The sequence below is a fragment of the Danio aesculapii genome, chromosome 7, assembly GCF_903798145.1.
Source record: "Danio aesculapii chromosome 7, fDanAes4.1, whole genome shotgun sequence".
In the NCBI taxonomy this organism is placed as follows: domain Eukaryota; kingdom Metazoa; phylum Chordata; class Actinopteri; order Cypriniformes; family Danionidae; genus Danio; species Danio aesculapii.
In genome coordinates this window covers 56,431,509-56,446,582 of record NC_079441.1, presented here as the reverse complement: position 1 = coordinate 56,446,582, position 15,074 = coordinate 56,431,509, and the positions used below count along the sequence as shown (strand labels likewise).

Genomic DNA, 15,074 nt, shown 5'->3' with positions numbered 1-15,074 from the left:
AACCATGCACAGAAATTAATGTTATATAATACAGACCTATAGTTAAGTACACATTTTTGAATCTCAAGCTCCTTTTTTAATGCCATTGTTTAAAAATAAATTTTTAAGAACTACAATGAATGGCTCACTTGGAATACAGCATTGTTTTCCTGTAACAAAGTTGCCCATAAAATAAACCCCACCTACTAAAACTTTAATGATTGGTTAGGGGTGGGGAGGAACAAAACAATAATAACATTACTACTTAGATATGTCTTGCAATATAAGTCCTTGCAAAGGTTCTGCGTGATCCTCTTAATCAATATTCTCAGCTCAAATTGATATCCAATACTACGGTTCTCAAATATGTCTAAGACCAAATAGTAAATCATTTAAAAAGCATAATAATTATCATATGTGTTAATCTAAGAGGGCTGATGAGTGCTGCCATGCACTAAAGTGGAGAGGGTAGAGCTGCTGCATTTACAGTACATAAGACTTATATTTATATTAGGCAGATGCTTTTGTCCAAAGCGACTTACAAATGAGGAGAGATTCAGTGATTCAACAAGAAGAGGCAGTGCAAACAAGAAGTGCTACTTTTACAACCTATCTTTTAGGCCCCGTTTACACGATGTAAGACTTGAGATACCACAAATATTTTGATGTCTTTGACAATTCAAACATGAGCTGAAAACACAGAGACAATCGGCTTCACAACCCACAATGTGGGAATTGGGGAAAGCCAGCTCCTCTCCTTTCCTTCATTTACATTTGAAGCATCCCTGCAACCCCCTCTGTTTACTCACCCTCTTTTCATACATCCTCACACAGAATGGTCATTTCAAAGTATGAATGTTCTAAATCAGCCCCAGTGACTTTATCTATCATGCTTGATATCATTTTACAGTGGTCTCATTACCTCAGAAATAGACAATCAAAACAATAGATATATAACTTCAGGTCTCTTTTGAACCACTGCTAAGGGTGTGCCTTTACTTAGGGCCTCTATTCAAATGCCCTATAGGTAGAAACTGGTTAGAATCTAGCATGCCACTAAATGCAAATGCCTTTTGTTATTCGACACACCCCTTTCCTTGAGGAGATTCTTGGATTGACTACTTAAAGGGCACCTAGGTTAGCCCTTTTTTCAGATTTAATATAAGTGTTTTGCGTCACCAGAATGTTTCTGTAAAGTTTCAGCTCAAAACACCCATCACATTTTTCATTATAATTTTTGCAAGATTCTATTTTATACACTTTGTACACTAGGGGGCTGTTTGTAGTACTGCACCTTTAAGGCTAGTCCTCCCCGCCTTTCTGCGTGCCTTAATCTCCTCCCTCGGCTGCGTCAGACAACAGACAGACTTAAAGGAAGCAGATCTCACGTAGCGTTTGTGAGAAATACTACAGTAAGAACTTTACAAATGAGTATTTGTTGTGCAGTTGCATCGATGAGTCACACAAAGTTCATGCGCGCACACACAGATACACACACACACATACCGCAGCAGAGACACACACACACATACACACGCACACACACAGAGACACACACTCAGACACACACACAGACAGAGCGCGTTTAGCTTTGCACTCTTTTTGCACATAATAGTGACAGGATACAGGTTAATCTCCACTGCTGTATAAATATCTGTCATGTTAGAGTACAAAATAAACCTGATTTAACATCCACAAACTTGGATTGAAGCGTCTTCCTTTATAATTGTTCTGACACGTGGCTGTGCTGATGAAGTAAAGCTGAAGTGAATTGCTGTACTTCATTACACACGTGCACCGTTTTAAAACATTTTAAACATGTGAAACTTACTCTTGATCATATTTGATGATGATTGATGATCCTAGTGAACTGAACAGACCTTTTATTCCCGGTTGTGTTGCATACGTCTGGTCTTGTTGATATGATTATACACATGACTACCCGGACATGTTAATACGTGCAGCTGTCAATCAATTCGGTGGGCGGGGGGACCGCACTCCTATGTAAAGTTGCGGTCAGTCTGAAAACCGCTCCAATTGGTCCTCCGTTTTTATGTTGCTAAATTGAAAAAAAAGCACTGGGTGTGTTTATATCACCCCAATATGACGGTTTATACACCATACATGCACATATGTCTGTCCAAACAGCTTGAAAAGTAGATATTTCACCATAGGTGCCCTTTAAGAGAAAGTTTCTAAATGTTTGGTGCGATTCTGTAACCAGATCAGCCCATAGCGTGGAGCTCTAATGCTCCATTCAATGTATATTTTGAAGTCAGGTATGCATCTTTTGATCTTGGATTTATCTTTGAGAATTTGATGTCTTGTATTGATTGTTTATGAATTGACTGAATGAATTGGCATAATACACATTTACCTGACTAATAAATTGTTTTTGATGTTTTTGAAAAATGTTTTGAATTATTCAAACAGAGTTTGTGTTATTATCTCTAGTAGATTACGTTAAGTCCATAACACCACAAGCCCCTGTACAGGTTAGTAACGGACTAAAGCACGATAGACAGAACAGCGTGGCACACTATACGATGTTCTTAGAGCTCCGATTAACACATTGGCATTAATTCATGCATACTTAGACTGTAAAAGGCTATCTAAAGGGATAGACCTTCATCTCTAAAGCAATAATACTATTTAAATCGTAGAGTGATTTCTCAAAGTTACTAATAGTTTAACTAAATCGGTCTGCTTAATTCTATAGTAATGATCATGGTATGAATAAATAGTTTTATTTTGATTTAGTAGATAGCAGATCTATGGGGACCACACAAAAAATATTCTAAACTGAGTAAGTAGGGTTTTGCCTTTTTAGAATTGTGGTTAATCGCCACTGTTTAGTGACCAAGACTGACATGCTTTTGCTTAAGAGATTGTATACTCGGCCGGTACAACACTCCGAATCCGAATGAACGAGAATAATGTACAATAATGAATCTAAGAGAATATTTAATCTTAATCTAAAGTAATATTAAAAGAAACGAAATAATCTTATCAATGTTTTATAATTGGAGTCAGATAAAATGAGGATAAATATATTAATATTCTAAACCACCTCATACTAAAATTGGAGTAAGATATGAGTTAAATTTAAAGTAAATCAACATTGTGCACTGGAAAGATCAAACATGCAGCGAACCTTCGTCCACCAGTAGACACTGTTGTTGGACTAACTGGCTGGACCTTACAACTAATATGTTTTAGTTTTAAAACGGTGTTTTAGAATGAAAACAATCCGCGTCCACACTGGTGTTTCACCCAGAATTTCTGAACAACTCTGCATCCCTACTACACTGCTGAAAACGCACATCACGTGACCACACACACACTCTGGCATGCACTGTAGCGTTCTTTGAGCACATCTACCCAGATGAGAGTTCATCTACCCGGACTGCCCATCAAGGATCTACCGCTGGATCTAATCTCACTATATTTGTAAACTTGATATTTCGTCACCTTAGAATTATAAGGTTTATTTATCTGACATTTTTTGTCAAAATTTATTTTTATTAAAAAAACAAATGTTACACACATACCGTTTTGCTATATGGAATGCAAAAACTTTGAAGCTCAATGTCTCAAAATCATTCAGAACGCAGATAGAACCTTATAATTCCAAGGTCACGATTTAATTCATCTTGTTGTCTAAATCTGTCGACATATTCCCCGACTTTGATCTTTTGATTCTATTTCTTGTGCTCAGGTAACGTGTTAATAAGTTAATATATTAATTAATGTAACCACGTACACTGATTTTGCAAATTGACTGATCGCTTGCCTTTATTTCCTACAATGTATAAACTTATTGTAAGTTATACTTTTATAATATCTATTATTGATTATTAAAACTGATATTCAGCAAAAGAGAGGGTATGTTTTGTACTTTCACTGAAAATGAAAGGAGGCAGTTCTGTTATAGGCTCTGTTTTGTTATAAATATATATACAGTGAAGATGACAGTAACATAAAAATGCAGCTACATGACGCCTCAACATTTTTGGTGTCTGTTAATATCAAAATAAAATAGGCAGTTCCTTATATCATGTGTTCATTTCATTGTTAAGAAAGTGAAACAACGTAGTTAGGGTGATGCAAATGAGGTTATAAGGTACACTGTTCCCTTTGAAGATTTACCCGACGTGTCCTCGGGAGTTTGTTTTTTATATCAAACTTGCGAAGTCTGAACTTACAAGGACATGACGCAGGACTGAGCTGTGTGTAGGCTACTTAATATTGAGGAAAAAAAGCCCCAATCAGATAGGCGAATGTCTGCAGCCAGGCCTCCGTTCTCAAATGTCTCCATTTCCCCCATCCACACTGAGATGAAGCAACAGCATTTTAAAATGAAAACGGCCTCTTCAGCATTTTAAAAAAGCTCAGTTTTTGGCGCTGGAAAACTCCGGCGTAGTGTGGATGGATGGCGTAACTGTGGCAAAACTTATGCGTTTTAAAACTAAAATGTATTACTCTAAACGGGGCCTTAATGCTCAGAGAATTAAGAGCTAGAGTAAAGAAGGGGAGGGGTAGTTTTTATGTGCAAGAGATGGGTTTTGGTTGTCATTTGAATGATACAAGTGAATCAGCTGTCTACATGGGAATGGGAAGATTATTCCACCGAAGAGGAACACTGAATGAAAAGGCAAGCAACAAAGATTTAAACTTGATACAAGCCTCAACTGGTGACCAGTGTAGGCAGATACTGTAAAGACAGGTGTAACATAGGCTCTCCTGGGCTCATTGAAGTCCAGATGAGCTGCATCATTCTGAATTATTTGTAGAGATTTTAAAGTGCAAGATATGAGAACAGCCAGAAGAGCATTATAGTGGTCCAGCATAGAACTGACAAGAACTTGGACTAGAACTTGCAGCATGATCTGTGTTTTTATCCAAGATTTCCTCCAGGCAGTGTGAGATCATTGTAGTTAATGTTGGGTAATCTGGATGAAATGAAAGAGTGTGTCTGTCTTAGTGTGTCTTAGATAGTGCTGTGTGTCCAGTTTTTACAGTTGAAGTTCAGTTTAGTTCAGTGTGGTTTAAATTTCACTGCTGAAAGTCTAAACACTGAGGAGAATATTCATTGATGAGCAGTTCCACAAGTCCCAAGCAAGCCTGTGGCGACAGTGGCAAGGACAAACTTCACCAATTGACGGAAGTAAAGGGAAAATAAACCTTGAGAGAAATTTCACCTCTGGCCAAACTTCTTGTGTAGAGCTGCAGTCTTAGCCGCCAGAGGCTGGATAACTCTGGACTTCCATCGAGGAGAACTGCAGGTGTGAGCAGGTCATCAGCGGGTGATCAGGCTGGCCCACAGGATCAATGTGAAGACTCATCTGTCACTGGGGTCTTTCAGGAATCTCATGCTCTCCGCTCCTCCATGACCACCACAGCATCAGCTCAGGATAAGACCTGGTCCAGAATTATGGATACCGTGGCATGATTTCTTCACAATGATAAGAGAAACCCCGTTTTTGGACTTTTTTCCAAATTCTGTATTGATGAAAAGGAGGCAAGACTTTAACTCTTCAATTGTGCTTGAATTAGTTTATATTTGTTTATATATTCTTCCAGGGACCTCTCTTGATAAGGGCAGTGATTATGTTTTCCTGTAGCTCTTGTAGCTAAAAATCAGCTTTCAATTTTGGTGGTGCTGGGGTCTCTGACTGTGTGCCAGCAAAGGTGTACATAATCCACATAAATCTAGTTCTTTAGGAGAACCTCTTACAGTGTTAGAAGCTGCAGGATATGAATCCTCTAAAGCTTCCGAAGACCTTTCTGTAACATTAACACCATTAATTTTAGCTTTTTATCAATCCCTGTTCTGTTGATTCAAGTATGTTTTAAGGTTCTTCCATTGAAGATTTGTAATTTTGTGTCCATGTATATTAGCATTTTTTTATTTATTTTTTTTACTAATTTTGAAGGAGTAATGGCCAAAGCCACTTGCACCATCTTCCCGACCTCCTCCTAATTTGCTTTTTCATCACAGCTTCTCTGTCATTTGACTGGGAATATGGGATCCAATGACATCTCATCTTGTGTTCTTCAAGTGTTGACCTAATTTTTTTCTTTCTGTGTTTGTAACTGCATCCTCTGGCTACCATTGAAACCGGCATAAAAGTGGCCTGGTGTCATGAAATACTTGGCAATCTTTGCACTTGATTTTAGGATCACCCCATTAATTTAAATAGTACTTGGTCTCCAACTTCCTGGAGACATTGCAAATATGGCTGCTGAGAAAATAATTTCCTTGAACTTTGGCTCTAAACTGTCTAAACAACTCTAAAAAGGCTTTTTCGGACATTACATATTTGTACATATGTACATTACATTTTATTCGAGAACATTTGTGCTGGTTTCAGTCCTTAGCTCTTTCATTTTCATTTTATTTAAAATATATTTAACTTGCTTGTTGATTAAATCACATTTTGTTATTTAGCCTATCATTTTTAAGCAACAGTCAAGTTGCATGTTAATTTGCTATGAAGAGCTTTTTTGCTTTGAGTATAGACTATTCAGTTCATAAGAGCAGTTCAATCTTTTATTTGCTGTATAAAAATATAACATTTTTAAATATTTATAATTATCGGCCTATACATATCGGCTATCAGCCTCCAAGTCTAAAGAGTTATCAGTTATCGATACCGTCCCAAAAAATCCATATCGGTGCATCCCTAATCGAAAGTAATAAAATTAGCTGTCTAATAATAAAACAATGATATAATTATTATACAAAGGAAGTTATCATGCGAAACGAACAATCATTAAGCACATGCAAAATCACCCAAAGTTTTTGAGCCTTAGTGTTTTCGATTCCTTAATGTTGCTTTGAATAGAATAAAATTAATAAAAACAAATTAAAGATTATGTGAATGAAATAAAACGTTCATAAAGCTGTATTATAAAAAACACTAGCTCACTGCTGTGGTGAGAGGTTCAGTATGAATAGAATGCAGCCATATCTTTCAGAAATGCCATTTGCCGTCCAATGAGTGTTTTGCATAAAAAAAAAAACATTTAGACATATGAGGACTGGTGTGAGAATATTCTTTTTTACATTTTTCTTTTGCCTCCAATACAAAACCCAAGATTATAATCAACAAATCTGAAATCTCTCCAGCTCGCGCATCCGCTTTTATGAATGAGCTCATCAGTTCATTTTTTACATTTATTTTTAAATTTATGCTGTGGATATTTTACCTATTTACAGTATACACAAAACACAACTACACCATAATTTAGATTACAAAAATACTTTTTGTTGACTTAAAAAAAAAATCACTGAAATTCTGACTTAAATCTGCAGGTTGGAGAAAAAAAACATTTAGAATTATAGTGCAATTTCCACATATATCCAGCAGGGGTTTTTGTATATTTTAACATTCTAAAATAAATTAAAAAAATCTGTATTTGTATTTATTTTTGTTGTTTTCTGATATATTTTTAATTGTTTGCTTTTTTGCTAATTATATTATTTTGCATACATTTGCATAAATGAAGCAACAGCGCTAACCACTATGCCATCCTAGTCTAATCTAACCAAAACAACAGCAAATTTCAATGTGCCTATATATTTAAAAAAAAACATACGACCCCATGTCTGCACATGAGTGTGTGAGTGAGTGAGTGAATTTATTTTAAATGGCTTTTATAATAGTCCTTCATTTATGTATGAACATTTAAACTTGTAAACATGTATAAAGAACCCTACATATAATTAGATATGTTATTTACAGGGTGAATGACACGTAACTAGACATGAAACTTCCAAAACATTTAATAAAGAACTCAATAATATTTAGTTCTGATGACTGTGCAGGCCATGTTCAACTTCACTTTCATGTTCATCAAACCACTCTGTCATCAGTCTTGTTGTGCGTATAGGTGCATTATTATCCTAATACACAGCACAGCCTTCAGGATACAATGTTTGATCCACTGGGTGCACATGGTTCTTCAGAATGGTTCGGTAGTCCTTGGCAGTGCCAATCTAGCACAATTATTGGGCCTAGGGAATGCCATGATCTTGCAGTCCAAACCATCACTGACCCACCCCTATGCTTCACCCTGGGCATGCAACAGTCTAGGTCATGAGTGTCCAAACTCAGTCCTGGAGGGCGGGTGTCCTGCAAAGTTTAGTTCCAGCCCCAATTAGACACACCTGGGCTAGCTAATCAAGCTTTTATAAGGCTTTTTAGAAACATCCATGCAGGCGTGTCGAGGCAAGTTGGAGCTAAAATCTCCAGGACAATGGCCCTCCAGGACCGAGTTTACGCACCCCTGGTCTAGGAGGTACTCTTCTTTTGGGTTTTTCCACACTGCAACGCTCTTGGATGTGGGAAAGACCGTGAGGGTGGTTTCATCAGACAACAATACATGATTCACAGTGTCCACAAGATTTTCACTGCTGGCATAATTGAAACTGATGTTTACCATTGGCACGAGTGACCAAAAATTTGGCTTCGTGGAAGGTTTTGGCATGTGAAGCTCCTAATGAAAGATTTAGCTGCAAACAGGAGCGTTGAGGTGCACATTTATTTCTCCTGTAAGTTGGGCAGCTGTGTTTAATTAATTAATTTATTTATATTTTAATACAATCTGGGTTAGCACCCACACTCAAAAAAATGATTCAAGCCCTTCTTAGATGTGACACAAGTAAATACTGTTCCCTTTATTTAAATATATCTATTTTTTAAATATTCATTTACATTTACTTGATGTAACGTAAAATGTATTAGTCGTTTCACCTATAATCTTTATTAAACCAAATCAAATGAGTTCAATAAGGTGACCCCGTTTTGCGCATGCGTGAGACCGCGCGTTTTCATTGCCACCTGCATTGCGTTTGTCCATCCACCATTTTCCACCTGTGGCTGAAGACGAGTTGATGAGACGTCCCCGATAACAAGAAGTCATTTCTTTGGTGAGTATTCGTTTATTTTTTCAGCGAGTACCTCGCTTTGAATGCATGTTATATTCTCGTCCGTGTGCAACAAGCGTGATAAAGTTTTGCTTCGGTTTTTAGTAAAGTTGGCGGCCAACGTTAGCTGGCTAGCCAGCCGCTCATCATGCAGGGGAAAACGTTACGTTAATGCTTTTTATCATAATATTTCCCACGTTGATTTAATAATTTTTTGGTCTTCGGGGTGATGTTGAATCAACATTGAGGTAAAGTTGGTTTTATATTTGCACATTCAAACTTTCTCCTTGATATCATTTCAGAAAAGTATTATTTGCAAGCTCTAAATAGTGAATATTATCAGCCAATGACTATCAATTTTCACTTAATTTTCAGTTAATTTTCAGTTAATTAAATGGTGCTAATGTTGTTTTCAAGTCAAATTTACATGTGATTTCAGACCCAATATTCAAATTAGCCTAGTAGATAATATAGGGAACGTTAAATGAAGGAATGTGCGAATATAAAACCAACTTTACCTTAATTGAATCAACGTCAGACTGTTTGAGTCAATATATTTTATCTATGAATCAATTTAACGTTATTGGTCTGATGTTGCGATCACGGAGTGAATGTTGATTGAACACACAAAAAATGTGATGACTCGTAAGATATTTACTATGAAAATTCAACTGTAAATCAATGTTTGTTATTTTCTGACCGGTCTTTGAACCAATTTCAAAATGCTTTTCATGTGTGACCTCAAACACAAAGTTGAAAATATTATATTGTTAATTTGGCTTTTATTTAAATTAAAATAGCACTGTAAAATTTATTAAACAATATTTCATGATTTCATAGTCTTTACTGCTACAAAAAATTGCTGAAACGTTCAAAATTTTAATTTTTTATAGTTTTTGTATATCTATCAGGTTCTCAAATGCAATTTTGACTTGTTGGTAAGCTTTTAAGTATTTCTGCACTTGTACACACACTACTAATGCATTTATTTTATCTTTGCAGTTTGATCAGCTTTACAGGGTTCCTTCTGGCAACCTCCTAGTGATAGTAAGCAATGTCGTCTTTCTATGCTGTTATGTGTTGTTGTTGTTATTATTATTAATATAATGAATGCTAAATGTATTTCATCTTCTTTTTAGGTTAGAGTATGTGGCAGTGCAAAAAATGCAGTTTGGAACTAGATGGCAGTTCTCAGACGTCTTGAAATTGTGCAGCAGAGACCAATGATAGAAGAGTTCAAAAACAGATGGCCTGCACTGTTTGAAGAGAATGAAGTAAGTAGATTTGTGCTGTATGTGTTGACCATTTTTTTGTTGTCCATTGCAAATAATAGCTACATAATTGCAGTTTTAATTTGTCAATAATCCTGGACCCCTATATGGTAGAAATTATAAACTTTTTAAATGGCTGTTTTTGTTTAATTTCCAGGTGAATGCAGAGTTCTTGCGAATCACCACCAAGCCACTACAATCAAAGTTCTTGTCACAGCTGGATCACTTCTCTGACAAGCTGATACAGATCTTCATGAAGAAAGGAGGAATGAAGGGGCAAAGGATCAAGGATGTCCTGGCGAATAATGATTTGGTAAGTAGATGTGCTTGAAACATCTTTTCACTGTATTGGGGTGGTTATTGTATGGTTCTTGTCCATAGCTGCTCATTTTAACACTTTTGGGAAATAATGCTTATGTAGTGAACTTTTACATTTCTCTGACTGCATTACACCAATACTGTCTGTATAAACCATGCATTGCAACTGTTACCTTGTTGAGAGCATTTAGGGGACATCTTGATGGGCATAACCCTCTGTTCTCTTACATGTGCACTTACATTTTTACAAATTCCTGTCTTGATTGATCCTTCTTCTGTAGTGTGTTGACATCAACACCAAAAGGGAGTGCCTCCTGAGAAGCCTTGGCATCTACCTCAGTGAAGATCCTGACCTATTCTTTAAGGCATATTTGGTAAGTTTGATTGTTTCTAATGTAGTCTCTAACAGTGTAACTCTGTAGTTAAACTCTGTTATTTCTCCCATGGCACACGATTATGAAACCAAATAACTGTGAATGTAAATGGATGCACACAGAAAGATTCACAAATGTCGTGACTATTATATAAATTACACGTATGCACACAAATTATTTATCATTCCATATGTCTTTTCAGGTCTCTGGCAGTGAGGATGTGGAGAGGGACATCTCAAGCACAATCATGGGGATTTACATTATTCGAAGTTATGACAATGGGGAGCCACAGGATGTGGGAATTGTGATTGAAGGCATTAAAGTCCTACACCTTTGAGTTCATCCAGAAAATCATTATGATTCTGGATGGACACAAGCTCAATCCAAAGATACAGCAGCTGAAAATCAAATTATTTTCTTGAGAAGTGAACGCCAGATGACAACTACATGAAGTTTCTTTATGCTTTCGTATTTGGGATTCATTTGTCTTTTCAATCTTCGGCCATCTACTAACCCAACAACACTAAGTGAACTCATGGATGTTTTCCTTGTGACATTTTAAATTGTGACTAATCTACAAAGAGGCAGCATGTGGACAAGTAAAAAACTTGGACATACAATTGCAAAATAATGTTTTCATGATAAATGTATTCTATGCAGCCAGGGGGGGTGGAGTGACTTGGTGTGATAACTGATTCTCCCTTACAAACTAATGGTTGGTGGGGTTTTAAGTTTGGAATTCCCAATGCTAACATCTGCACGTCATAGCTCATTCAAATACAGTATAGTGTCTCCATTAATCTCATACCTGTCAGGTGATTGCATGACTCAACACTTTTTGAAATGGACTTGAATTGATGTTGAAACCGGATTCAACACACTACAGATTTTTGAATTATGACTGGCCAGACCAATACTCGCACAGCTAGTTAAATGTTCAGAGATTGTTTGTACAAGATTTGGTGACAATGGGTCTCCTTCTTATAAGTATACTGTCTTGGTCTGTTTTCACCTTCCTATAGCCCAAATTTGGTCCCCACAGCCAGTTTTTTTTTTTTTTTTTTTTTAAACTGTGTTTTTGTTTGAATTGACCATTTGTACTACACATTGAAAATGCTGTACCTCTTGAGTAGCCAGACATTTTTCATATTCTTACTGTGCTCATGTTATGCCGTTTAAGAAATGTTACAAAAATGTTTGCTGCTTTACATTTCATTAAATGTGCTCCGTTTTAGGTAGATTTTTCTTTTTTCTTTTTTTTTTTTGTGCATTAACATGCAAGACTGGTTTTACATCTCTTGGTTTTAAGGTAGGACATACTAAAAACTGTTTGTTACAATTTAAATTAGTCAAGTAAAACAGGCAGTAGTTTCTGCCTCTATTGTTTAACATATATCTATATGCTTTTAATGCAGGTTATAATTAAGTTGAATGTTGATCAAGCTAGCATTGCTTTGCTGGTGCCTCTACTCCCTTAATGTGTTTGTGGCTTTGGGGGACATGGGATACATTTAGTTCACACCAAATGCAAGACCTGTGGAAGTGTTTCTAACATTTTTTTTTTTTTTCCAATAAAAAAAAAAAAAAAAGCTCAATCTGTTTGGTGTGTGTGTGTGTGTGTGTAGTAATGGGGATCAAATGAAAAATAATTATTTCCAAGTAATTAATTTATATTGAGTTGAACTAATGTAAATCAATTACAGTAATTTAATGAATTTCTATTTGCTTAGCTATATTTGATAAAATTGAGGTGGACTAACTCAATTACATTTCATTACGTAAATGATCTTTCTTTAGGTTAGGGCTACGTATATTTATTGGATGGAAAACCTGCACACAATTAAATTGAGTTAACCCAATGAGCTATTTTTTTGAGTGCAGAGATTAGCAGCCTTTTAAACAGCTTCCTCTTGTGTCCACAGTTACTCATGTTGGATTACTCCTACGTTGGTGGTATGCTGACATTACTTGCTGTCTTGGTCACAGATGTGCCAGCAAGATGTGCACCAACAATTTGTCCTCTTTTGAACTATAATCTTTTGAACTATGTCACACATAATGTTGTGCGCATTGCAATATTTTAAGCAAAACTGTGCTATTACTCTGCTGATTAAAACCTTGACACTCTGCTCCTTACTGGTGGGATGTGCTACAATTACTACATTATTACAAATGATATAAATTGCAATATTTACTGCAAAAGAAAAGAAAGCTCACCATTTTCTTTGAAAGGTTAGCAGTAGCCACGACAATGACTGCATCACATGCACCAAGGTAGAGCATGCCAGACTCGCTGTGCAACAGGAAGGTGCTTAAATTGCCAAATCCACTCAGTCTTGGAAATTCTGCTGAGCAAAAAAGAAAAGAATGAATCAAAACCATACCAAACTATTTATCATAACACACAGTAGTCTGATCTGTTTAGTACCAATAGTAAGGTTATGTATTAAATCAACACCTAAACTGGCAATATCCTGTATCCCATCCCATCAGTGCCTGAACTCAGGAGATGATGATAAACATGGATTTGATGTAAAACAGAAAAGCTGTATGTGAGGACCACATGATGCGTTCATGAGCCTAGATGCACACTGGCACATGTAGCCCTACTTTTACCGAAATGTATCTTATTAATTTACCTTTGGAGTAGTTTTTTTATGCTTATACTCATTTTGTAGATGTCACACAGTCAGTCAGTCACACTTAGTCTTACCCTTCACCATCATCCTCTTCTATAAAGACGAAAACTAAATCAACAACCAAGTTAGGCCGAACAGACATGGAAGATAACATGGCGGCAACTTTGAAGCAATTTGAGGACACTATGAATGCTGAACTAGCAGCAATGCACTCGGAATGTGGCTCTCAATTCAATAATTCTAAATACGTGTTCCAAAGTGGACTTCTTAACTGGAGAACAGAGATAACAGAAAAAAGTGATTAACTTTCACATTTTCACATCCATGTACATTATACATAAAGCCTCAGGATTATATGAGACTCTGCAGATGTGAATAGCCTGGTGACGCAACATTCAAAAAGCACTTCACGTAATAATATTATTGTCTCATTTAAATTAAGGCAAATAACTATTACTGAAGTCCATGTAAGCGTAGTCAGCAGTGTCTTCAAAGTAAGTGAAAGATCCAGAAGGGCATCCTGCTGATTTGATTCAGAGGGGCACTTTTTTGTCAGATGGCTCACCGGTTTTACTTTCATTCATTCACTGTCATTAGTTTTAAAAAGCACCCGGGCCATTTTATTTGTATATACTTTACTGGAATGCATTAACTCTACAGGTGCCTGATAGTTAACTGTGGAGCTAACAATAATCATATTAAACCCCTGACTTAAGGTGGTTTCTAAAACAAAATCTTTGAGTATAGTTTTCATTCTCTCATCTTCAGCGCTTTACATTTTCGTGGCTGCTGTTCCCTGTCATCTGAATGCAGAAGGCATTGACTGAGTTATTGATATTAACTGATATTCCATTATATCCATTCTCATTGAGTTCTAGCACAGTGGGCCACTCAGTAGAGGTTGAAGGTGGGGCAAGCGTTGCGGGTTTTGTTTACTGCAGCAAGTTGACATGACAAACGTTTTAAACCATCCCGGAGTGCTGGGTTTTGCGTTTCAGGTGCAAAGATGCATACTGCGTGAATGTCTCATGAATCATTGAACATTGTGCAGTGAATGTATACTTGGCTGGATGTATACTTGGTGCAGTTACAATCTGAGCTGCATGCAGGGGCATAGCAGACATTTTAAAGGGGGGGGGGGGGGGTCTGTATTAGATCATACATTCATATAATTATTATTCACCTGTTTCTAACTGGTCTGTCTCTAAAAGCGAGGGGGAAGTATCTTCCACGCCCCCCACCCCCACCTGGTTGTTACGCCCCTGGCTGCAATGCTTTTTCATGCCCACACCTAATCCTACCCCTCACAGTGACGTTTTGTACTCCACTGAGTGCATTGTGCCTGACATTGCATCTCTAAGATATATGCAATCTCAGCTTGCATCATAATGGCTGCATCCAGATACTATCATTCATACAAATATGCACTTATATTAGTGGTTTTGCCACAGTTTTGCATTGTATTTAATGTGTTTTGAATGCAAATCCAACTTTTTCCCTGTTATAGACGTTTATTTAAAAAAAAAGTTATGTTATAAAAATTGTTACAAAACTTTGACCT

General features: G+C 36.7%; 1 protein-coding gene across 3 annotated transcripts in view; it reads right to left on the bottom strand.

Annotated features, from left to right (window-relative positions):
* The window catches only part of sema4f (sema domain, immunoglobulin domain (Ig), transmembrane domain (TM) and short cytoplasmic domain, (semaphorin) 4F), a 142,445-nt gene that overhangs the window by 38,400 nt on the left and 88,971 nt on the right, over window positions 1-15,074 (bottom strand). For 2 of the 3 annotated variants that reach the window (XM_056462229.1, XM_056462231.1), the window contains exon 2: window positions 13,092-13,222. In XM_056462229.1, the coding sequence (XP_056318204.1) occupies window positions 13,092-13,222 (131 nt within the window). The remainder of the gene's footprint in view (window positions 1-13,091; window positions 13,223-15,074) is intronic. The other variant, XM_056462230.1, reaches the window with a different exon arrangement.